The 26,263-nt window shown below is 30.4% G+C and overlaps 3 protein-coding genes across 3 annotated transcripts in view; 1 reads left to right on the top strand and 2 right to left on the bottom strand.

Moving 5' to 3' along the window:
* Window positions 1–5,662, top strand: part of LOC148227463 (sialin) — a 30,640-nt gene extending 24,978 nt beyond the window's left edge. Inside the window, exons 7-12 of the mRNA XM_088202540.1 lie at window positions 6–139; window positions 264–413; window positions 3,421–3,553; window positions 3,631–3,786; window positions 3,847–3,932; window positions 4,000–5,662. Coding sequence (XP_088058666.1) covers window positions 6–139; window positions 264–413; window positions 3,421–3,553; window positions 3,631–3,786; window positions 3,847–3,932; window positions 4,000–4,215 — 875 coding nt within the window. The 3' untranslated portion in view covers window positions 4,216–5,662. The remainder of the gene's footprint in view (window positions 1–5; window positions 140–263; window positions 414–3,420; window positions 3,554–3,630; window positions 3,787–3,846; window positions 3,933–3,999) is intronic.
* A 5,089-nt stretch (window positions 5,663–10,751) lies between these two features.
* Window positions 10,752–19,080, bottom strand: LOC148227462 (zinc finger-containing ubiquitin peptidase 1-like). The gene is made up of 13 exons (XM_088202596.1): window positions 18,896–19,080; window positions 15,317–15,628; window positions 14,809–15,251; window positions 14,552–14,733; window positions 14,058–14,483; window positions 13,875–13,994; window positions 13,645–13,813; window positions 12,808–12,931; window positions 12,551–12,743; window positions 12,077–12,168; window positions 11,871–12,001; window positions 11,194–11,417; window positions 10,752–11,034 (listed from the first exon to the last, which is right to left on the bottom strand). The coding sequence occupies exons 2-13, from the start codon at window positions 15,556–15,558 to the stop codon at window positions 10,990–10,992; spliced, it is 2,391 nt and encodes a 796-aa protein (XP_088058722.1). The 5' UTR covers window positions 15,559–15,628; window positions 18,896–19,080; the 3' UTR covers window positions 10,752–10,989.
* A 2,518-nt stretch (window positions 19,081–21,598) lies between these two features.
* LOC148227461 (cytochrome c-2) lies at window positions 21,599–23,239 on the bottom strand. The gene is made up of 4 exons (XM_088202463.1): window positions 23,160–23,239; window positions 22,324–22,436; window positions 22,151–22,259; window positions 21,599–22,087 (listed from the first exon to the last, which is right to left on the bottom strand). The coding sequence occupies exons 2-4, from the start codon at window positions 22,393–22,395 to the stop codon at window positions 21,942–21,944; spliced, it is 327 nt and encodes a 108-aa protein (XP_088058589.1). The 5' UTR covers window positions 22,396–22,436; window positions 23,160–23,239; the 3' UTR covers window positions 21,599–21,941.
* Window positions 23,240–26,263: the final 3,024 nt, after the last annotated feature.

The following is a 26,263-nucleotide window of genomic DNA, read 5'->3' as shown; positions in this document are numbered from 1 at the left end:
TGTAGGTATAATAGGCTTTGTTTGGTCCATCTTCTGGTTCATCGTTATCTTCGACTCGCCAGCCCAACATCCCAGGATTACCACTGAAGAAAGGGAATACATAGAGAACGCGATTGGATCTTCCACTAACACAAAAACGGTGCGAATATATCAAAGAATGCAATAATGTGGAATGTTATTAACCTTGTGCCACGATCAAGGCTTAAATTTAGATCGTCGCTCATTTTTATGTATATGCAATTAAATATTGATTGCGTTTCCAGCATCCGAAGGTACCGTGGAGGCAAATGTTGTCTTCGGGACCGGTCTGGGCCATCATCATAACCCATGGCATGTCCGTGTTTGGCTACTTCACTGTCGTCAACCAGCTGCCCACATACATGAAGACCATTCTACACCACGACATCAAAGCGGTGAGTAAAAAATATGACGAGATAACCCATGAACTCGAAGGACAATCGGCTCAGGCAAAATAATCGGTACTTATAAATTTCAAAACGAAATTTTAAGCTGGTAAATTCTGGGTCATGCATTTTATATATATGATATATATATATACTATATATATTATATACTGTTTTACGCCTTCTTACTATGTATTTATTTTTATGACTATGTGCCACATTCTAACATGAGCAATGGGTATGCAAATATGAGTTGATTATATGCTTGAAATGTCAAATTGTTTGATTGATTGGTAAATCGTCTACGGCCGTTATCTCTATCGTTACTCGTTTGTTATATGGATAGTAACGATGAATTGTAACTTATTTTATTCATCATTAAATCCTCGGAAGCTAAATACTATTAAATACTACTAATACTAAAAATGATTTTAATATCAGCTGTAATTTAAACTTATACATCTTATTTTTGTAACAAATTATTCTTGTCAATTGTTGATTATTTTTTTACAAAACATTACTAACTTAGGAACTGACATATTTTGCTTTAAGATAAAAAAACATTTGCTGTCTAAACAGGAAAATTATTTTTCCAAGCATATTTTCTTATTAATCATTATGGCGAACGTTAGAGATAATATTTTGTGTTTACATAAATATGAAGCAACATCTCGAAAGGAATGCAGTTTTTCCCACGAAACAGTTCATACGCTTGCATCAGATGAACTGGTATCCCCTTAAGTTCATTGTAAACATTAGCTAAGAACATTTATGGTCTTCTGAATAATTGAACTGCGAAAGAATTTACACTTATTATTTCTAATGAGAAAAAGAACGCAGAACGAAAATACGAAAAGTTACTAAAGAAATATTTATACACGCGCATGACTCGTCTTGCAATAATGCGTGCTACTTATTTTATTTCGGGAACAATTACGCACTGGCCATGATAATTTTTATTTATTTATTATGTTATTATAATATTTTATTTATTATATTTATACATAAATTTTTATTTTATTTTGTATTCACGAATATTTCTTAAATTTTAAAATAATTTAAGACTTCAGTCAACCCTTTGTCTGATTTATAATTTGATTGTATTAGGACAATAATAAGTATTGAGTGTTTTGTAAATATATCGAGAAGTGCAAATCTGTACCTTAGAGCAAATATTGATAATTTCAATATTTGATCGTGCGTTCAATGAAACACTTCATATTACTGTTCATTTCATATGCTTCAAATATAATACTTGATAATAAAAATTGCTAAGAGAAAATCAATAGCACTTTATCGTATTAGTTTGTGGCAAGCAAACATCGGAAAATTGTTTTAATGGACATACGACAAAATAGTCCGAATTTTCCCAGTAGTGATCAATAAAAATATGTCAAGTGTACTCTAAAAATAAAATGGAAAAATACAATCGTTATAATATTAACTATTATCTATAAAATAATCGATCAGAATAATGTAATCTACATTGCTAAAATATAATATTAAATTTTATTTATATTTAAACATCATTTATACACGTACATACATATATACATACACTTTTAATTTTAAATATGTGGGATTTTAATAGCAGATGTATCAGAAAGGTGTGAGCAAAGAAACAATTAATAATTTTCATCCATAAGTGGAGTTTTCCAATTAAAATTTGTTAAGACTATCGATATATGTTTTAAAGAAAACGTTTTAGTTCAATTTGAATAAAAATTGCTGTCATTTGTGATGCATATAATATACTATTTATTATTAAATATAATATAAAAAGTAAACCATACAACATTTCAGTATATATTCTAAACATATTTCGTTCGCATGTACATAGGTACTGTCCTAATTTATTATAAAGTTCATTAGAAGATTTAGTCACACTAAACAGCTGTAAATAATTAGTTATATAAATTAGCTATTTATTATTTATATATCATTATTATTGATGGAATAGTATTATGCACTTCTGAATTCATTGCAATAGAGTTTTTACTTACCTAGTATTATATATTTATGTAGCATCTGCAATAATAATTAATATAACACATTATGTCATCTATCTATAATATTATTCAAATTGATCTTAATTTTTATCTTTAAGGTACTTCCTCATAAATATGTTTTTCATTAGATAATGTGTTCAATATTATTTTTGCTACATATTCATAAGTATTGTTTATGTATTCAAATACTTTAACAAAATAATGATTACCCTGTAGACATCTATTAACTAATAGTAATATTTTTAATAATAATTTTTTTTTTATATATATTTAATATAGCAAATTTAAAAAAAATATGCGGTCTGGTAATATCTTGAGTTTTTGCATTTTTAATTTGATTTTTTTAAATGTGCGACCACACACATATGCCCACGCTTGAAAGGGTCTTATTATCAACAAGGAAACAAGACGATAGTATGTAGAATTGAACACACAAAAAGCTTTCGTTACGACCAGAAAAAATAACACGCAAATGTTTTTACTGTAAATATTCTCCGCCATTAAGAGAATGTTTCTTTGTCACGAATATAATAAATCACCGGATCTCTAAGATTCCCGTTGCAATGCAATACGACCTTGGACAATGCCCATCAAGCGAATAAATTTTGTACTTCACGATCAAATTTGATTCGATTAACTTTTATCTATATTTACCAAATTTTCAACAATCCCTCGATTTATTTATTTATTGAACGCTCTTTCTTAAAAAAATCATTTTGAATATTTTTTGTGGATTTTATGTCGTTGAACCAAATGCCTTGTAGACTTATCAGCTGGAGCTTTAGTCGGCTAGAACTTGTCGTGGACGTATAGTTGTTGTATCAAAAGTCCGTGACACGCGTTTTCGAGTGTCTGGCGATTTCTACTCCTGGGGGTTTTCATCAAAGGTTTATTCCTAAAGCTATTTTGTTTAAACGAAGTTTTCTAATGCAGAATTATGTATAACGCCATACGATATAATACCTACATATGTTCATCGCATTAAAATATTTATTTTTTATTTTTAGAATGGACTCTTATCATCCTTACCGTATTTAGGAAAATACATATTCGCCTTGATAACATCGCTCCTAGCAGACGCTCTGTTGAAATCCGGAAAACTTTCTATTACTGAAACTAGAAAGTTATTCACAACATTCGGTCGGTATTGTTTTCATCAATGTGCTATTCATAATTTAATACTGTATTAATTGTGCAATTCTATTTTATTATTTCAGCAATTGGCATTCCTTCGCTCTTGATGATCGCTCAAGTTTTCCTCGGATACGATCGAGTATGGTCTGTAACAATTTTCACAATCGCACTCACAATCAACGGTGGAGTCACTGGGGGCTATTTAGGCAACGGATTGGATATTGCACCAAACTTTTCAGGTACTTTATAATTTAATATAAAGCGAGAAGTCGCATCTAATGCATTTTGTTTCTGTACAGGCACAATATTTGGCATGGCTAATACTCTATCATCCTTGGGCGGATATCTATCGACTTATATGGTTGGATCTTTAACCTACAACAATGTGAGTGTTATTAACTATTCAAACGATATTATCAATGTAAATGTTTATTAAATAATTTATTTTATAGCAAACATATGGACAGTGGAAAATTGTTTTCTGGATTCTCTCCGCTACGTATGCTGTCGGTGCTCTAACATACTTATTCTTTGGATCTGGAAAATTGCAGTCGTGGAATAGTGGAGATTCTGCTCAACAGCAAAACGGTAAAGTCGTATCCAACGGAACAGCTAAGGGAGAAAATTTGGAAGAGCAAGTACCGTTGCGTGAGAAGATACCAGCTTGAAGCAGATGCTCTTTTAAAGTTTCACTTGAACCAAACCAACTCGAGATTACAACGATCTGAAAATGTATAGCGAATTCAGTATGTAGTTAGAGAAACATTTGTCTAGAACTAGATGATAATTTATCAAATGCGTAGCCGTTGTCATGTCACGACACTAAAACTAAAACGTAAATTTGATAAGTATCCCTTCAATGCTATTATCGTAACTGACAGGCGTGAATGCAACTATTGAAAGTATTATCTATTTATTATAAATTATGGTCGAACTCTATTTATTTATTTAATTGATTTTTAAGATTGGTTTATTGCAGTTTTTATTTATATTAGTTGTATCGTCAGGAACGTAATTTATATCGTTTCAATATTTGTTATCATTTCTCCTGTTTTATATCCGGTATATTTTGGAGAAAGTATTATGAATTACTTTTTTACGCTGTGTAAAATTACATTTTGAATTCAATCTGCACACTTTTCAGAAGCTGTCGGTGATTTTTAGACAAACATCTGTGATTTATGACAGTTTAATTTACAATATTATAGTTAAGAATATAAAAAAACATGATCGCTTTAATTTGATTGCTCATACACAATACACATTGTACCTGTAACTTATTAAGTATATTTAAGTTACAAATACAAATCATATACAAATAGATTTATTTCTTTCAATTATTGTAAAACTATTTTTTTCATAATCACAAATAGATTATAAAAATATTATATTACTCGACACTTGCATTTATGATTATTTTTTGAGAACAGATATGGTCAACCTATTTGACAGAGTTAAACTATAAAACCAACGATGAAATCTGCAAGTTAAATGGTTAACCACTCATGCTATATTATAGAATCCCTATAATTAAATTGTTATTGAAAAAATATATATATTTATATAATAAGTAATGCTTAAAATATTATTATATGTACATATACGCAAATAGTCTCTGACCATCTACATTCCACTATCTAAAATAAATATGGTAGAGATTGCTTTTATAATAAATATACTAATTGTATAGGAAATTATAATCAACATACACTTATTACTTTTATAACCGTCCAGTTTTTTTCGACACTTTCTTGTTAAATTGTTTCTGGTGTTTTATCGACATTTGTTTTTTATCATTGAAAGAAAATACATGAAAAATTAGTATATATAAATGCTTGTATACGTGTTAGTACATAGTGATCGCTTATTAAATTTATTGCTTAGGAATAATTATCTTGGGAGGTAAAATATTATTTTTAAATGTGTATTCATATTATCACAAGATATTTTAATTATTTTTGAGCATAATAGTATTTTGTACTGTAACTAGGTTATTATTTTTTATTATTGTATGTCGGTGTTGATCACAGACGACTATTGATAAATTAAATGTATGTTCCTTAGTTATTTAAGGTGATTTTTAATATTTTAAATAAAGATTTTTAAAATTAGTTATTTGTGCATTTAATATATAATCTTATACCTAAAACACAACTGCTTATTATTGATTAAGGGAAAATAAAGAAAGTCTTGTACAAAAAAATGTCTGGATAATGCCTACTACAATAAAATCATAATTAATACAATATTATTCCAACAATAAAATAATAAAATTACTGTAATAATATGAACATAACAGCAAATAACTAACTTTATTTTAGGCAACTAATTATAAATTTATTTATTCTGGTGGTACAGATTTTCAAAGTTCTAGAGTCAATTTCAAAACACCTTTTCAGCAGCATCTTAGTTTTTGAAGACCTTACTGTAAGAAGTTGTCGAAATGATTAAACAAGTTGGCGAAATGTCTGATGAGTATGTTGATGAGGCAATATCTCTAGCCCAACTCATTTAACTTTCGGAGGGTCAATCGTGTGATGTGTCGTGCAAAAGAACGGTCCTTTTTGTTTGACCAGACGTCATAGTTCTTAGTCTGAACTTCACCATTTCTCGAGAAATTGTACTCATTGCCTGTGATAATAATGTATAGTATTTTTTTATTATTAAATCTTCCGTTGTATCTTGACAGGCGTAAGCCCAATGCGTTACAACTGGGTAAATCCGTATAAACTGAGTAAGTCAATCAGTTATTATGAATACCTAAACAAGTAAGTATTAACCACCAGACTGAAAGTCTGGGAATCGGTGACATCTATATTAATAATTATAAATTATTATGTGTAATATTATTTATAACCAATAGATGAAACTGCAGCTGGGGCCGGTTTTATTTAATAATAGTGCATTCATTAATAATACGAACTTAAGAAATAGTCATTTTACCCATCTCACTTTCCTTGCTAAATAAAATTAAAATATACATCGTTACATTTTAGTGCGTTCACAAAGCAAAGGCAATCTTCATCGAGTGTATTTTTTTAAAACTCGAATGAAGTTTTTGTTCATATTGCTTTGCCCTATTGACAAAGTTATATTTGTGTACTTTTCTGAAGAACCGTCTTCCAATCTATATATGTATATAATAATAAGAATGCCTCTCAGATAAGCGCCGAGTATGAACTATTAGTTTATAATAAAATAAACGGCAAATCAGAAGGAAATTATTTATTGTAGATAACTGGAACAATGCGCACAGTCTAGCTGTACTATTCAAGCTCAATTTCATTATTCGTAAAAATGTAAAATGTTATAAACAAGATAAATCATAATATACAGTAGTCGTAAATGTCGATGGTTGAATTACACAATACAACATTTTAATTCGCTCGACAATATCATAATAATCAATTTGAACTATAGTGATTGTACATCAACTTTCACAAAAAGCTTTAACGTGTGCAATTAACCACTGAAAACAATCAAAAGTCAAGCAACCATATTATTATAAAATACAGTATGCGAATATAATTTTTTATTGTCATTTTTTAACATTTTCATATCGAAATAAATAACATAATTTTGATAAAAAATAATACTATTTAATGATTTTAGTTGAAACAACCATTATGAAATTGTACATTGGAAAGCTTTCGATACCACATTGACAATGTGCTAAAACATTGCAATACATTTACCAAAGTGCTTCATTTTAATGTTAATTTGTGTGATTTATTTAAAATTGCTAGCAAAATATAATGAAGTTTGTAATATAGAGCTAATAAATTTTGGTTTAATAGTAATTATTGTGTTTTGTAAATATTTGTGTTTTTTTTATGCGCCTACTTAACAAGGAACCTTATGTATATAATATTAATTAAAAAATAAAACCAGGCTGCATAAAAGTTTACATGTGCATTTCAATGATCGTTAAAATATAAAAAAAAAACACACGTGCAATGTTTGTAGCTTGTTTGCAGCTCGTTTACAACATTAAAATTTAAATCGTGCAGGATGGATTTATTTACATCATATTCAGTACATATACCATTTATGTATGTATATGTAATTTAGTATAAATTAAGCATCAATTCCAATACATATATATTTGTATATATATACGCACGTATTTACATATATACGACGATAAATGTTAAATATGAAAATATTTTCTTTTCAATCTGATAAAATAATGCACATCGAGATGTATGTAGAAAATGTACTTCAATGATATCAAAGAGCAATAAAATATTTATCCAAAATCATCGATCTTTCGTGCTAAATTTACTATATCATATAGTTGCCACAGAATTTTTTTAATATTTAATTAATCCATCACAATTTGTTATATTTTTCATCACATACATTCATTGGTCTTTAAAAGAGTGCGTTAATTATCGATTAGCTTAAAGTCTGAAAGATAGAAGCGTGAAATTAATTAATTGCTCGATAGGACGGCAGAGAGATTGATTCGTGAGATGATGAGCGATTGAATAATATTAGTATTAAATTTTAAATAAACCTTCACATAGTAACAAAATGGACGAACGGCAAACTTTTTCTTCGTTTGGTTATCTTAACTAACATCGAATGTGACCATTTTTGGTATTATCGCCTATCTAACCTAAACCAAATGATTAATATACAATTAAAATTTCACAATAATAAACACATACCCAAAGTTAACAAGTATTTTAAATTATCAACATTTTAACAATCAATACATATGTGACTCATTTAAAAGCAAAACTTTGAGCTACTTTTAAATGCGCCACTTGTAACAAAATTCACAAACAGTTTTTAAGATTGTAATCGATGGGATCCAGTGTTTGAGCTTTTAATTGGTGTACCAATGAGTTTGGATATTTTTATCTTTACGGTTTCTGATTTTTTTCCACATAACATATCACTTTTCAGATCTAAGTTAGATTTTTATAAAAAAAATAATTGAAATTGGTTAGTTTTTGAAAAATTGCAGTAATAAAATTATGACTCAAGTAAAAGTACTAAAACTCATTGTTACCCATAAATACATCAAGAACATTATACAAGATTTTTGTCACAGTGATACGATAATTTTGTTTATATATAGAATTACATGCAGATTAAAAAAAATAGTTATTTGTCCTACAAGGTTTAACTTTAATGATATCGTTGAGTTTATTCATAAATTTTGAGCAATTTCGCTTTACCAATACAATCAAAACCTTCTGTATTAAAAAAATATACACGCTAACAAAAAATACTTACAGCATTAGAATTTATACATTATTTCAAAGTAAAAAACGATCATTTAGTAAAAATAATAGTGGTAAAATACATTTTTCAAATAAAATACAATTACTTTTTCCTTTTCTACTTCAAATATCAATTATTACAATTTAGAGTCCAAAATTCGGCTTTTAATTAATTAAATATGTACTGTGTATAACTTAAATATAATTTAAAATATTTTTGATTATTTTGTAAAAGAATAAGTTTTGCAAAAATGACGAATTGACAATATCTAAAAAAACAAGACCTTATAAATAAAATGAACAACTAAATCAGTGTGTAATTCTATATACGAATCAAGTTATCTTATCATTATGGCGAAAAAGCATTAGTTAAGCTATTGGCAAGTTACATTCCACAATAACAAATAATTTATTTCCAAAAATAATCATTTAAAGTGCAAGAAAGTGATTCAACATAACTCACATATTACTAATTATTATTTTTTATCACATTCATTTTAGTTTTTTATATAAATATTTATCTAGTACATGTTTAAAAAATACAAAAAATCGATTACATTTGCAAAAAAAGTATCACTTAAATATGTATATTGAAAAGCTATATTGAGGTATTTAATTTATTTGTGTATTGAGTATTCGAGAAAATATAATTTTATTAAATACAATTAGCTATATATCAAGGAGTGTATTGTTTTTTGTATTAAACGTTGAACTAATAGTGTCACAGCCCACACGTAAAAATAACATTAAAGCCCTCATTTATAATGAGTCATGAAAAATTTTATATTCTTTCGATTAGTTTTATTATTAATAATTGAAAGATAAATAACAATGATTTTTTATATAAAATATTAATAATTATGCAGTTGAATATTAAAAATATATAATATTATGTTTAATTAGTAGCTTATCGACTGAGAAGATAACTCTGCGTTCATATAACTGCATAAATATATTATATTTATTTTTAAATGTGCTTTCAATTACTCAACAATAATTTAAACAATTGTTCTAGTTAAAATAAAAGGCAGTGTTTAGCCAAAACTCGAGATAAATCGATCTTACGATTAATTTTATTTCATAAATTGTACTAGCGTGCTTCAAATTATCTATCTAATATTAAATATTTACAATGATTGTAGTGAATTAAAGGGAAATGGTATTTTCTTTGTACATCCGAAAACATACAGTCCATGATTTAATCACACCATTTCACCTATGTAATAAAATAGACTTGCATATGATGCGTACAATTATTGTTTACTGTATAATCTTTCAATATTTTCTCTAGAAGCTTAGAAGTTGAAATCGGTAAACTACTATTTGTATCAGAGATTTTTTAATAATATTAATACATAATCAACATTTATCCACTTTTATATTAAAATTTTATGTCATACATGACCGCCCCGAGAAATTCAATTTCCACAACCTATACAATATCGTTTTAATCACCTTATTAGTATCACCTTATATTTATAATAATCAGTCACTAAAATTAACTATAGTGTTATATATTCGGGAGCTAATATAATTTTTGTATGTTTTAAAGATTTATCAACCAAAACATTCAATTGAAGATTTAGCGATACTAGACCATACCAACTTATAAAGTTGTTCATTAGATTTTTTTCTTCATCTAAACACTAATAAATATATGTATTCATATTGAAGATGACATCTTCGTAACTCATTAGTATAGTCTAATCTAATTGATTCATTTTAGATCTATCTAAATTTATTCTTTCGGTAATAGAGTTGCTTCAATGACTTCGTACGTTACTCATTAACTAATACTATAGATTGAAATAACGTATTGGTGATTAGCTAGTGAACAATGGAGAAACGATTTTATTAAAAGCTGTTTTATGATAGACTGTAAAATATAATCTTGATGATTACAATAAAGCATCTGAAATATGTATAAATTACTCTTGTATTTTTAAATATGTATAAAAAAAGTCGTTATGGAAATTTAACAACTAAATCTTATTCTCGGGAATAGTGAAACTTTAAAACAAACTAAATCATAAATTATTACATATTAAATCTGAAAATTAAGTGAATTGACATGCGATATATTTTTACAAAGTGAAGTGTAATTGGCGATCGAATTTATATATAACTCCTTAACATGTTGAGTATATGAAACTGCCTCGGTGTAGTAAATTTGCACAAATTGCGTAGCAACAGACCGAATACGTCATTTCATCTATCATGAGGTATTCTTACTGATTTTAAAACTTTGCTAGCCTGTAAATATAAATTAAACACATTTATTTGCAATAGTAGTAATAAATTAATATAAAATAACAGCTGACCCAAAAAACTTTGAAGTATGTAGAGCTACATATATTCTTCTTTTCCACTCTTCAACATTTACTTGGCTCAACCTTTAAGCATAAATATTACCTCATATTCTTCTTCATCTTCCATTAGACCTCTGATAGCTACCAGTTGATACTGTCTTGCTCGTAAAGCAGGCGGCGCTCTTCGTAACGCTCTTAATGCACCGGTCTCTAATTGTGCAGCACCATGCGAAGGATCCAAAACCAATAGTCTCAGAGCTCCGCTTCCACTACCACTACCAGCACTTTTATGTAACACTTCACATCCGATTATAGTACGAGAGTGACCTAAATTTCAATAAAAAAATAATTAAAAATAATAATAGTCAGCAAATATCACTTTGAATCCATAAATAGCTATATTTATTACAGAGTGTAAGTGACAAGTAAATAATAGACACAAAAACCATGTCACTCAGGCTCGTGACTTTGAGAAAAACGTTACGCGACTAAAGAATTTGAGTCACAGTTAGTTGTCACTGAGGAAAAGGCGTAACCACGCAAAACAGAGAGAACCTACGCCCTCGGGCCTGACACCGGGGCTTTGCCTTTGACTTGTCGGGCCTCCTTAGAGGGCCAGTCAGAAGTTAGCGCAACTACATTCTACTAAGAATCGATGACGTAAGAGAGTGCCTCACTGATCACATCCTTAGATGGCGTTGTTAAGGGTCTCATCTCTAGCTGTGTTATTATTATTCATGCTATTATTATTTATAAATATATGTATGTAAATTTATAAACCTTGATGTTGAAGATAGAGTGGTGGTTTATATTCATCAGGATTTTCTTGGAAGTATTTCAAAACCCACGCAAACAAAGCTGGATGTCCACCATCTGCCGCCGTCGGTCTATGAAAGTCGACTAATTGGCATCTAAAAGATTATTACAAACGTATGTATTTATTAAATCAAGTATAACTAAACAAGTATTTATTTTTAAACTAAAACCTTATTCTAAGCGACGAGAGCACAGTGACAACTTCATATGCTCCGATCCATTTTCTAGTATTATGTAACTTTGATCCCAATTGTTCTGCACCCTAAAAAATATCAATATATAAAATACCTTACGGTACAATAATTTTATTCATATGAGATGTAGAAATTTAATTCCCAAATTAGCCCAATGAAATTACAAATACGATTTTCTTTTACGTAGTCAAGTCAGGTGAATGGCGGGTGTCGATTTCAACAATGATGTGTTTCACCTAGATATTGATACTCAACATATCTACCATCATTTAAATTATCATTCAGCAATCTTTTGTTACAATTTCACAATTGAATCTGCATTTCAAGGGATTAAATCTGTTCAATTTTCGCTTGGCCATCCTCTCATGAGTATTCGCTTGACCAACATCACAAACTCCACAGTAAAGCTAATCCGGGAATTTAATTGCCACACTTAATATATTATATTACCTGTGTATCAAATCCAAGTTTCCAAGCATGCTCCACCATTAATTGTAATCGCGAGATAGATGGGACTGCTGAGCGTGGAGGAGACGGCGGAGGTCCACGATTCATGTTTGCTCCGACTTTCCAGGCACCTCGATATACCACTTCACTGAACTTTGGATGTTCAACCAACGACGAAATTAACATTTGCATATTTCTATAACAATACAATGATTGAATGAATCAGAAGTTTAATAATTTTAGTTCAAAGTATGCATTACCTAAAACCACAACCCCATCCGCGATCACCATAAGTACTGGCATAGTGATCAACAGCTGAACATAGACATGTTTTGGCAATAGAGGAATTTTGTGCATTTAAAGCTTGAATTCTTGGGAGTATACCTGTTAAAAAAAACATTATATATACATACGTATATAAAAATATAAAAGTTAAATAGTTGAACAAAACTAAAATATTATAAACATAAATTATCTATGAAGTGGGAAAAATCCTTGATATTGAAATTTTAGAACCCATTAATATATTCATGTACAAAGTCGCTTGCAATATGCACCTAAATGGAGCAGTGTTCTGTAGTTTGTTTTTTGAGTTGTGAAGGGGTGAAACCCGTTAAAATTAATTGGTGGATGAAAATTCAGTATAATGATACATGTCTGTTACCCCAAGAAGTGAACAAATGGACTAGAAACACCGTTGGAAGAATACTTAATAGAGATTAAGATTAATAAATAACGCGCGTATATATTTCTATTCTGCCTTACCGGCCAATGGAAATATATATTCTTAGAAATTCGCCACCCTTTTCTGATTGTTCATCCAGCCGAAAAGGGGCTAACCACAGATTCCAACATGGAGGGGCTAGAAGTATAAATGCTGAAACTCTGGCATTCAGGAATCATTTCCATTCTCATCAATAATATTTTGTTGTGCCAAATAAACACGGTTCGACGACTTGCTTGATTTACCGTGAAAATTTTATATTAAAAATATGTAACATTTTTTGTCACTATTCCACGAAACACGAATCATTTATTGACATTTATCCTAGCAAATCAGTCAAAACTAAAAAAAAATTAGTAAAGCTAAAATATACCTTTTGTACAACTTGTCGAATCATCGACGCCATCACTTTCAGCGCGCTTTAATCCTATTCTTCTTTCATAATAATCCCGTACAGATAGTTCCCCGGTATAAACTGCTCTTCTCAAACCGCGAGCTGCTTGTTGTCCATAATTGCCTTGTTCGTCCATACCATACTGTGCCTAAACATTAAAAATAAATATAAAAGCATATCAAGTAACCAAGCTATAAGATCATACTCACCCGTAACATCTCAAATTCTCTTTGCTCTCTATGTCTTTGAACTTCTCTTTGTTGATCGGTGACTGTTAAGTTGGTAGCTTCGTTGAGACCTCTTTCAAAATGTTCTTCTATATGTTTCGTCTAAATAAAATATATATATATATAACGCTTTGTTTGAACATTATTTAAACAAATCTTCCTTACCATGTCTTGTTGTGTAGTACAATTCGGTAGTGTTTGGCAACAAACAGGGCATACTAATGCACCGGGGGATGGACTCGATTCTAAAAGCATGTTTTCGGCTGCTTGAAGATACTTTGTATCGCCGCCGCCGATAGCTGCGTCCTTTTGTGGACTGAGTATGTCTCTGTGTTCGATGTTTACATGAAGTTCTAACTCGGTGACGCTTATAAAAGTCTTTTCGCAAAGCGGGCAATGATGTGAGCTTTGAGTGGCATGCGCGATTGCCAAAGATGGGTTATCTGTTGTTGATGATGTAGTTGACGATGTTGAGTTTATTGAATTGTTATCATTATTAATCAGAGACGGAGACGTGAGATCAAAATGCGCTCTGTTCATATGCTCTTCGAGTCTTTGGGGGCAATCCGATACATATTGACACATTAAACACTAAAACATATGTTATTAATAATATATTTATTTTAAATATGTTATAAAATGTATAGAGAATAAAATACTTGTATTATTGGTGGACTAGGTGTTGGCGGTTTCATTTTCTTTGGCGTGTTAGATTTCAGTTTAAGAGCTAATTGAGATCTTAATGGTGATCCTTGACCGGCACTCGAAAGGGATACTTTACTATTAGCTGGAGATAATTCGTAATCGCTTCCGGAATTATTACCTGACCCATTCTTGTGATCTAATTTAAATATATAACGATTAATAATATATAAATAATTGGTAAACCAGCTTCTTCTTAATAAATTAGACTTACCATGCTTAGCATTTCCGTTGTGATTACTCGCTGAACTCATACTTTCAATGGAACTTTGTCTGCTGTTTGATTTACTTTTACTTTTTCCTTTGGAATTAAAGGAAAAACTACTCTCGCTCCTTTTGTTCAACTTAGTTTCAGAAGTACCGTTTTGCAGTGGTTCTTTATTGTGCGTTTTTATCGAATTGGATTCTTTACTATGATGCACTATTGCACCTACGACTTTCTTGTTTTTGAAACCGTTTGTACTAATTTCACTGTTGCTCTGGGAAGCGATGCTATTTTGACTAGAACTCCTCGATCCGTTTGTGTAACTGTGGTGATTACTTTTATTTGATGAACTGTGTCCGTTGCTAGTGGGAGTGTGCCAACCGTTTTTGATCGAGTTTGGAGTGTTGTTAAAGCCACGACATTCTGATATGGTGTCCGAATCTTCGTCGAAACTATAATTTTAATCAATATAAGAAATTGTTTAAAATTTAATATTTTATAATATTGTAATACTCACTTCGGACTCTGATCGTCGATGAAGACCATCAGTTCAGCTTCAGGTGTTAAAAAGTCCAGATGCGCTTGATTTACATGAATCAACATTTCGTCTGATGACAAGTCTGTCAAGTCGCAGAATGGACAAGTGGCTTGGCCGTCGACATGATATGACAATGTGTGTGCTCTCATTTCTTCGTCGGAGAAGCCTTCCAGTCCGCATATTTCACAGGTGTATGATAAATTTGGTGAAGGCGCTGCCATGGTGATCTTGATTGGTTTTTAAATTAATAAACTAATTACTTTGTAATATTTTCTCTATAACTTTGTACATCTGAAATTGAAAATAAGTATATTTAAGATCTCTTTGAAATAACATATTTTTGTTATAAGGAATTGTTTTTCAGTATGGTCCTTGTGGGGGTTTTTCTTCTTGAAACTCGCAAAATAATTACCGTAACCACGGTATAATAAGGAAGGGACCACTCAAAAGCCCTCGTCCATAAAAAAAAAGGGTTTCACATAAATAGCACGTAATTATTCTCCGATGTATTGAAAGAATATTTCTTGCTTGCGAAACGGGCACGGAAATCAATATATTACCCGATGACAACCAATATATTACCGACCTTTGCAACCCTTGAAACTTAAGGCTGGTCTCTAATGGGGAGAGGAAAGAGACAGCATGTGACGGCAGACAGTGTACCTCATGGTCATATACGGTCAAGGCCAAAGAGAGACTCCCGGAGACGTTCACCGCAGTAGAGAAAGGAACCTCCACTACACCGTCGCTGCCACAACTACAAGACCTCTGAGGACCTTCCAATGGACATCATCCCTCCGACAGCTTCTCCACTACTGCTCAGAGAATAGCGATACTTGCCCACCATAGAGTATCGCAATATATGTAATATATAATAAATTATTACTAGTTTCCAACGGCGTCTTTCTGGCTACGAAGTTACACCATTTAGGGTTAGAAACCTTAAATCATCTAAGCTGTAGTTCCTTTTTAGATGCACACCAGTAGCATTGAATGTGTAGAAACTAGTATTTATAGTAATATGCAAGATTAAAAGCACGAGGAACCATAAAAGCTAGAAATAGTTTGAGAAATATATCATTAAAAAGCAATTGTTGAATTTGAACGTAGTCACGTAAAACACTAATCATTAAATTAGGCTATTATATTATGTATTTTTTATAAATACTTTGCTTTGTGAAATATATAGTCACAGACATAAACTGTAGTATGATATATAGTTAGGTTAGGTTTTCATTATCAATACTGTTATTGTTTATGCTAGTTATAAACATACATATATATGAAGTATTAACGAGACAACTGAACACATGACATGAGAATACGCGACTATTGAACGCAGGACGGTTGAACATAGCGTCAAGTGCACACAGTGACGAGTGAACTCATAGACAATTGAACACAATCCACAAAATAGTTAGAAATGGTATAAATAAAATAAATTATAAAGCATCATTTGAATCATTTAACCACCATGAGGTCCTCTAATATTTTATAACTTAAGATCTTTTTATTATATCATAATTAATTTTATTGTCAATAATACAAATTTGCATCCCTAATCAATCGGTTTGGGAGTGAAAACAAAATAAAATACTATCCACAAAAAATGACAATAAAATTGATCACGATATAATAAAAAAAACTTAAGTTATGAAAAGTTAAAGGACCTCATAATGGTTAAATGATCCAAATTAATGCTTTTATAATTTATTTTATTCATACAATTTAAATTTTTTTAGCAGATTGTGTTCTATTGTCGATGTGTTATCAATAGTCTACGAGTTCAAATGTCGTGTATCACGTGTTCTGTAGTGCTAGAACCGTATTAAATTTTTATTTTTGCAAATAAAAGTCAACCTGCATTAAAATTATACTAAAAGGAAATAAAATGAGTATATCGAATAATTTAGAATATTGAAAAATATGTGTTGAATATAACAACTCTAATTATAAAATGAAATGAATCTTTTGGAAATATTATTTAAAAATTACACTTATAGATTAATATTGATGAATTAAGATAAAACGACAGTTTTATTATGTACTATTTTTTACGATTTGTAGGGAGATTGTAACAATTCAAAAATAGCTATTTTATATGAAATAACTGGAAATGTTGAATATTATTATGTTTAAGAGCGTTTTTAGCAGTATGTAATGCTATCCATATAATGTCACTGAATATTGTATATTTTAGCAAAATAGAAACATCAATGCAATTATATATGAGAGAAATCGATGATTTACATTTATGATTTATAATCAGTGTAGTCATGTCCAATAGGGAATGTATCCTTTTACTATTTTGTATCAATAGTTAATGTGTTACATGTAACAACATCCACAGTAACAGAGTGGTTGATATTTTTGGCACAAAAATTGTTATTGCGTGTGGCATACGAATATGAGCGATAAGCTCAAAATAAGAAACTAATGAAAATGTCGTCTTTTACAGTGGCAACTATGTGGGACAAAATTTAAACAAATGTATTTTTGATCTATACCAACATAAATGGCAGGCAGCATGTTCAAGAAATCTTCACCAATTAATTGCAAGCAAAAAATAGCAAACCATATTTTACGGAAGAAATGTGTTACAAAAAATAATGTTTGTTTTTATAAAAATTATTTTAAAAAAAGAGCAAGAATATTATTTCACTTATTAGTAAACAATGGTATTTTTTGTTACAAATTATTTTATTACGTTAAAGATATTTATTATTATTATAAATATAAGGAATTTACCGAAAAATCAGAATTACTGATTATTATATAATTATAAATCTGATCGATTATCACAGATTAGGTTTTTTTAGATTTTCCTAATCTCATGAATGAATATTGTGATGTTTAATTAAAATCTATTCAAACTTGTCTAATAATGATTTACTTCAGCTCATAAAGAATATCATATACATATTATACGTATGTATTAACATAAAATAAAACATATGTAAGAAGCTAAAATAACTATCCCCTATGTAATAGATTTATTTTTATTATTATTCATTTTGAGTTGTGACAGTATTGTTCTAGTGCGACATATACATTTCAAAATATGTAGTAGCATTGCACTTTTTAAATTAAATACACATGCGTATAGAATATTAAGAGAGAACTCAACAATGTGTATTTTTATTAATATTCTTTATAACTTGAAATGAGTTGTGCAATTGTCGAATTCGGTTTGTCTAGTAATATCTATTTGTTACTAATTGTGAACTATTTATAATACAGTGTCTTGAGTAATTTTGTATAGTAAGTCGTATTATGAAATAGGTTTTATATCGAAAATATTTGTGTTCCATTTACATAAAACGACCCTTAGACTTGAGAAACCATCGATAAAATGCAGGTGTTTGATTCGCGGAAGTGCGTGCGAGGTTATGATAATAAATCGATAAAACTTCCGCAATTACAATCGTACAAAATATAAGCCCATCTCTACCCTAGTAATTCGACGAAAAACGTACTGAACGTTTGTTAAAAAGAAAGCGCAGGGCCGAAGGGGCGAGCGCCTTCGAGGATATCCGGTATGTAATCGTTTGGACTCACTAAAATTATTATGGCACTTGGTGAGTTGTTGTCGCGCGAGCTGATCACATGATTCACCACAGGGTTTCCTGGTGGCTGTGTGAGGCCATGACTGGGGACGGTCCTGTCGCAATGTAGGCTCGAGTGCCACACTGCCACACTGACACACTCGCCCCCAGTCGATTCCCTTTGCGACTGTCGCTTACGACCTTTCGGATGCACACCTATGACTTCTGTATGTGGCGCACGATAAGGGCGCCAGTTTAAATATTGATGTGTATTACGAATTTCCAGGACCACATTTTAAATACACGATTTTATTTGTAGTTAATTGGTTACAATATATACATATGTATATGTTACAGACTAATAAAAAGTGATGAATTTCGATAAAGTATACAATGAAAATGAGTTTTAGTTAAAGCTTACAATGCTACATTTTACTAGATAACTTTACTAGAACATGATTTGACAACCAACCTTAAAAATCGTTTAATTTCGAATACTTTAACAGACATCGAACAGTGAGAGCGTACAATAACTATAATAGTTACTCAAGTTATTTGATCTGACAGTGCATACATTGACTAGTTAATATATGCACTTTACCTGTAATGTATACACCAGGGATTCGCACCGATATTTTTTTCATTTTCGTTTTCGTATTAAGAAAAATATTTTCTACCATAATTTAAAACATTTTATATCTTCTTTTGTAATAAGCATAAATGTATAATAATTAGAACTACAAGTACATAATATATGATAATAATATAAACTAGGAAACAAAACATATAAACGATAATCCAACTTACGTTTTCGAACTTGAAAAAAATACACAAATTTAAGGATATCTTCGGAATTTTTTATTATTCGAACATTTTATGTATTTCGTCGAGTTTTATTTAAATTAAATTAGGACCATCATATATTTATATATATATATATATATATATATATATATATATATATATATATATATATATATATATATACATATATTACATATAATTACGAAACAAATTATATTTTAGTACCAACAAACTACAGGAACAAAACTGCGACTGGCAACCCTGATCGAGAAAGATTCAAGTAATGGTTTTAAAATTTAAAAAAAGGTCAAATCTCTCGATTCACAGTCAGATTTTTTTTAAGTAATAGGTTTTAAAATATGTCTAAATTATAGGTCTGCTTCGTGATAATAAGAATGCAACAATAAATCGTGGATTTAATAGTTTTGTTATCGTTCAAGTCACAAATTGAATATGCGGTAGTGTAAGGCTGCCATATGTCCCGATTTTGAGGTTTGTGTCCCAGTGTCCCTGTCCAAGAATCATTTGTCCCGGTCGATTTAAAATTTACGCATATTAAAAAAATATTTTCCGATAATATTGTATATACATGATCTATATATATATAAAAGATTCGGGATCAAATTTGAATATATTTTTTAAACATCTAAGTCAATATTAACGAAATGTTCCCGAGTAAGCGTAGTGACACACGACCGTCAAAATACAATCGGATGTTTTCATAGAAAAATATTTACAAACAAGTTAAGTTTCCGCCACTGCGATTTGCATCCACAAAAAAACAACAAATTTTTCCAGTCAAAGGTAGTGCTCCAAAATGATACACCATTAATCCCAACGTTTCGCTCTTGGAATATCTATTATCAATCTCTTCTTTAATTGTTTTTTGTCTTCAAATTTTTTTAAAATATTGTGTAATTTTTTATAATAAAGGTATGATTATCGTAAAAAAAAAATTTTTGGGGATGGGGGGGGGGGGCGGTCGGTAGTCCGACAATTATGGCAGCCCTAGGATAGTGTTTATTTTTTTCTTATTGTGTACACATGAATTGAAGAAAAGATCTCCTTGTTGCCTTCCTTGTGATTGAATCAGCATAAATATTTATGCTTCGTGAATGTTGCTATGCAATCTTATGATTACGTATCAATGACGTCATTGGCGAAGTCTGAATTTCTTGTGGTTTACCCAGAGCCATGGAAACAAGGCTTTATAAAAAACTCTTCGGAATTTACATGTTTCATCATGTGCCATTGATATTACTAAGTTATATAAAAATTAGCTTGAAAATTAACACTGGATATAGTATGTGTTAAATGCATTACTGATGTATTATTTAGTGATTGTATCTATGCAAATGAATCTAGTTCGCCTGACCTTGCAGATTAGTTGATTATATGTATGTAGTATGTACATAATATTGCAATCACTTATAAATTGTATTAGTAAAATTTAGGACACATCTAATTATTTGATAAATCTCGATCTCGCTTCAACTAGAAAAATATTATTTGTTATTTTAGAAATAGAAAATGGTTTTGAAGCCAGTGGTTTGCAATGAATTAATGTCAGATTCTAAAAAAAAAATATGACGAAACATCGATTTATATTGTGAAATTTATACTTGGAACTTTAGTCCATTTAATCAATTCACGTACAAGGGTCATTTATAAATTAGGTCCCTAGTAAAACTTATCTTGAACATATTAGGTTTCAGATAAATGATATGAATACATATTTTGACCATTACATTAAAGTATTATCACGTTATCATGATCATTTTTGTTAATCCTTAAATGTGCATTATCTATAACTGATAATGATTATATGTATATTGTCACGTTTCACTGAAATGTGTTTTAATAATTTAATACAACTTTTAGGTATGGTTTCATTTACAAAATAAACAATTAATGTTCTTGTACTCTTTTATTAGCTATTAATACTCAAATTTCAAAGGTAACAGACAACAACTTTGAACATCATATTAAGTCACACATAAACGATGGATGTAATTTATAAGGGTGATTATTCAGAGTCGAGTAGTTGAGTAACATTATTTTTTAGTCATCAAACATTTACTTTGTCAAGTAACAACATGAGACTTCATTTACTTTTTAGTTAATTCACAACATGTCGCTAAGCGAAATGCATGATGTAATTTGACATTGAATCCGTTCTACGTTAACATTTAACATAAAATAAATAAATTTGTTGATAATACATAAATAAAATTGGTGCCTAAGTCTCCCGATCTTCACTTGCAAGCCTCTTTGATGTAAGCGATGAGGTCGGCGCGCTCTTGAGGTTTCTTCAAGCCGGCGAACACCATCTTGGTTCCGGGGATGTACTTCTTTGGGTTTTCGAGGTACTCGAAGAGGGTATCTTCGTTCCAAGTGATTCCTGCAACGAGCAATATGCATTAGTGTGATTCAGATATTAAAATACTTGGGGGCAGATGGATACCTTTAGCCTTGTTGGCGTCCGTGTAGCTGAATCCGGCGGCTTGTCCGGTTTTACGGCCGACCAATCCGTGGAGATTGGGTCCTACTTTATGTTTGCCACCGGCCTCGATCTATAAAAGCATCGGGGAAGTTAATAAAGGTCGCCATATTGATAAGATTATTATTTCTACTTACGGTGTGACATTGGGCGCATCTCTGTACGAAGAGCTTCTTTCCGTTTTCAGTGTTTCCTGCAGGAACAGTCATGTTGAAGGTTTATATTGACACACCGGCAGACAATACTTTGCCTATGAAAGATACAAATAAAATATAAGCCAAAACGAAGCGCACGATTGCTATATAACAGCTGATTTTGGCGTAGTTCCAACTATTTTAAGTATTAAAAATACGCAAATATACAAAAGCATAGGTTGAATTAATTACTATATAATTATGTATTTGAATTTGATAAAAAATAATATATATATATATTGATATTATGTAACTATGTGATGCATTTAAAATAATTTTGAATTTAATTATATTTATTTTTTCTTATATAAGTTGATCCTAGTGACTCATTGGAAGGTTCCCAGAATGTATCGCATGTATGTCAGTGGACCATGGCCGACGGTTACATAACGCGGCAATGTTAATAATGAGATCTGGACGAGAATAGGCATATCGCAAGTTGTTCGCATTACAGCGAACTAAGTGACCTTCAAGGTTTTGGCATTGAATCGATACTCGTCATGTGAGATGAATTAATAACTGAATCAATAACGATAAAACTCGCGTAACCGACTTATGAATGAAAAATCTGACGTTTCAACCGACCACGTTGGCGTGTGAAGACGAAAGTCTGACAGCGAGATTATATCGATTAATAACTACGATCTAGTACAGTTAAAAATATACGTTTATTAAATGTTAGTGACAAAGAAAGTGTTTTTAATGAGATGTTGTGAATTATTCCAAAATTAAATGTGAGATTTGAAAGATATTGGGAGCGAAAGCTAAAAACGCCTTACCTCGAACGGAGTTCGATCGGGAGTGGCGGGCAAAGTGTTGGCAGCGCACGTGCGCGCGCATCCGGTCAAAGAACTCGAAAATTTGAGCAAATACTATTTAATATTATTTAATTGATATAAATATTTCTTTTATAAATTAAAAATATTATTGCTTCCTCTAGATGTAATAAAAAGTATAAAAATGGTATGACAAAGACAGGGCGTTGAACCGGAACTGAAATGAAAACCGAAAACCTGAAAATTCGTTATTTTTGTCGACACGAAAACCAGAGCTGACTATATTCAAATATAAATAGGCCCCAACAATATTTTACAAATTATAGAAAACTTTTATATTTTTTAATTATAAATAAATATATCTTAGAATCATTTACACTTCAACCGTGAATATACGAATTTGCTATGTTAACATATGTTTCGTTGAATAAATTATATTGTTATCATATATTATATACTTATAGTTCTAATTATTGTACCATTAACTAATTATTAATTCATTTTATTTTTGTTATATTATTGTAGCAAATAATATAGTTGACTTTTAAACAATAGAAGAAATAAAATGTTTTAATATATTGTAGAAAAATATTTTTTAATACTTTAATAAGAATTTAAAACGCTCATAAAAAGAATATATTTGAGTGATTAAAACGTGATTCAGACGATTCAGGGTTAAACTTTATTAATAATGCAAAATTTGTTTTTATTGTGAATTGAAGAGTAAAGGACTGCAATAAAGTCATAGAAGAAACTAAAAAACTATTAGCCACACCATTGCACTGACTTTTGTCGATACTTCGCCGTAATACACCGACGGATAAGTATAGAAATGTAATGATATAACAGCGTTAAGATAAACCTCACAATTTAAAAAAATCATCTCAATAAATAATGCATTGTAAACATATTAAACTAATAGTTAGTATTATAAATAAGTATATAATATATATTACATTTCTATATGAAATAAAAATAATTACCCTTGTTTTCTGTTATTCGTGCCGCTTCTTAACATTAATTAGCCTGGATAATCGAGTCCACTGTATTATTTTGACCCACTACTTCGGACGTTTTTTTTCATTTACTTCATTTGTCACAATAATTTTGTTGTTTAAATTAGTTGTTTTTAATTAAATAATTAATACCAATCAAGCCGCACGTAACGCCAATACTATATTACAGAAATAACATATTTTAATTGGTTTAACAGATTTAAAAATATGTGATTAATGCTTATGTAAACAAATAAAATTACAAAAATCAAACCATTATATAAATCAAATAATTCTTAATAGCCTGACAGGCGTAACTCAAGTGTCAGTGAATGTCTACGTGCAATTATTATTGTCTTATGGCTTGGCCACCAAAATATTGCCACGCTTGAAGCGTCAATTCGGCAACAGCGTAAATTTTAAAGCGTCAAAATACGCCCACGAAGTTTGGATATTCGCTCACAGCGTCTAGGGTTCGATTCAAAATGCAATTTATTCAGTTTTGACTTCATCGCAATTGTTAATAATAAGTTTTTGTAAAGTATTTTCCAAACAAAAAAAATTGTAAACAACATAATGTTGATGAAATTTTACATGAACAAGTTTTAAAATGTTTGCCGTCAATTTTAGTGTTGAAATGAACATTTTTTTTTTGGAACACACTTTACTTTATTATATTATGTATACTTCATTTCGCTAATAATAATAATAAATAAAATTCACCTGGACAGTCTGTAAAAATAAGTTTAATTTCTTCCCATATTTTTTTTACGATATTTTTAAGTTTATATTGAGGATATTAATTCATCCATAAAGCAGGAAGATTTTGCATTGCAGTAATAAGTTTAGTATTCATTTTTAACTGGGCAGGAGCGAAAAAAAACAAATTATTTTATTCTAAACGTTGACGCGCGGAGTTTCCGCTTCTATCAGGGCGCGTGGGGCGACTGCTTCGTGCACCTTCTAGTACCTTCTCGTACATTTGTTCTCAACGCCCATAGAAAAAGGGCGTCGGGCCAACCGACGCTCGTGCAAATTCGCTCGTAAGATATTTCGCTGCGACTTGCAGCGCTAATTTGTGGCCCTGTAGACATTGACTCATATATTTGTAATTGTCGCTCGACGCTGACGCTTACAGCACATAGCGAATTCGCTTGGTTGCGTCTCGTGCCAGTTGCTGGCATGCCAGTAAGAAGTTGACTGGCGGGTCACTGGCACACGATGACTGGCATTACAGTCCACTGGCGCCTTACCGTTTACACAGTGTCAGCAACTGAAAGAATTATTGTTGCGAAAAAGCGTCACTCACATTGCGTTAGTACGGTAGTGTGGTGAAAGGGGGAGCTGGCGTGCCAGTAAAACAAAAATATTTGTTCTGCTGGCGTGCCAGTAGCGCATTGGCTTCTCCAGTGACTGGCGTTAACTGTTTCCACGGTGCTAGTCGCTGGCATCTTTACTGGCAACCTCGACTGGCGCGTCGACTGGTAAATCAGCCTTTACTTGGGGGCGGCATATTCGCGATGGGATCGTCTAGTGTAGTTCTTAACCCTGAATGCCCTAAAATATATGTATATATATACATCGACAAAGCAAGAGCTTAACAATAAATTATGTATTCTTATTATTACTTAAATTACAGCGCTATTCCATTTTTATACAAATTTAAGTATTTTTATAAATTGTATATTCAATTAATTGTAAACTTGATTAATTGTGGATTATTTAATTTTTTATTTGACAGATCATGGTAATAATCCATCATTATTATTATTATTATAAAAACTATACACATGTATTTGTAATTTCTAGTTGTGTTTATTTAAGTAGAAATTACAAAAATATTTTATAATAATACATAATTTGTTGGCTAATTCTATATTTATTATTTTTTTTTTGTTTTTCTATTCTGTAATGACATATTGATTTTGCCGTGTTTTATACAATTTGATATAATATATTGATTGAATAATTAATATTCTAGATTTAGCTGCAATAAATGTTCGGATAGTATACAAGGAAATAATAAGAGAAAACTTATCAAGAAATGATTTTTTATTTCAACTTACAGAAGAACTTTTTTCACAAGAAATAAATGTGCTGCCAACTTCAAAA

Source organism: Plectrocnemia conspersa, unplaced genomic scaffold, assembly GCF_051122295.1.
Source record: "Plectrocnemia conspersa isolate PC_06_02 unplaced genomic scaffold, ASM5112229v1 ptg000013l, whole genome shotgun sequence".
Taxonomy (NCBI): Eukaryota; Metazoa; Arthropoda; class Insecta; order Trichoptera; family Polycentropodidae; genus Plectrocnemia; species Plectrocnemia conspersa.
This window is presented reverse-complemented; position numbering and strand designations above follow the sequence as displayed.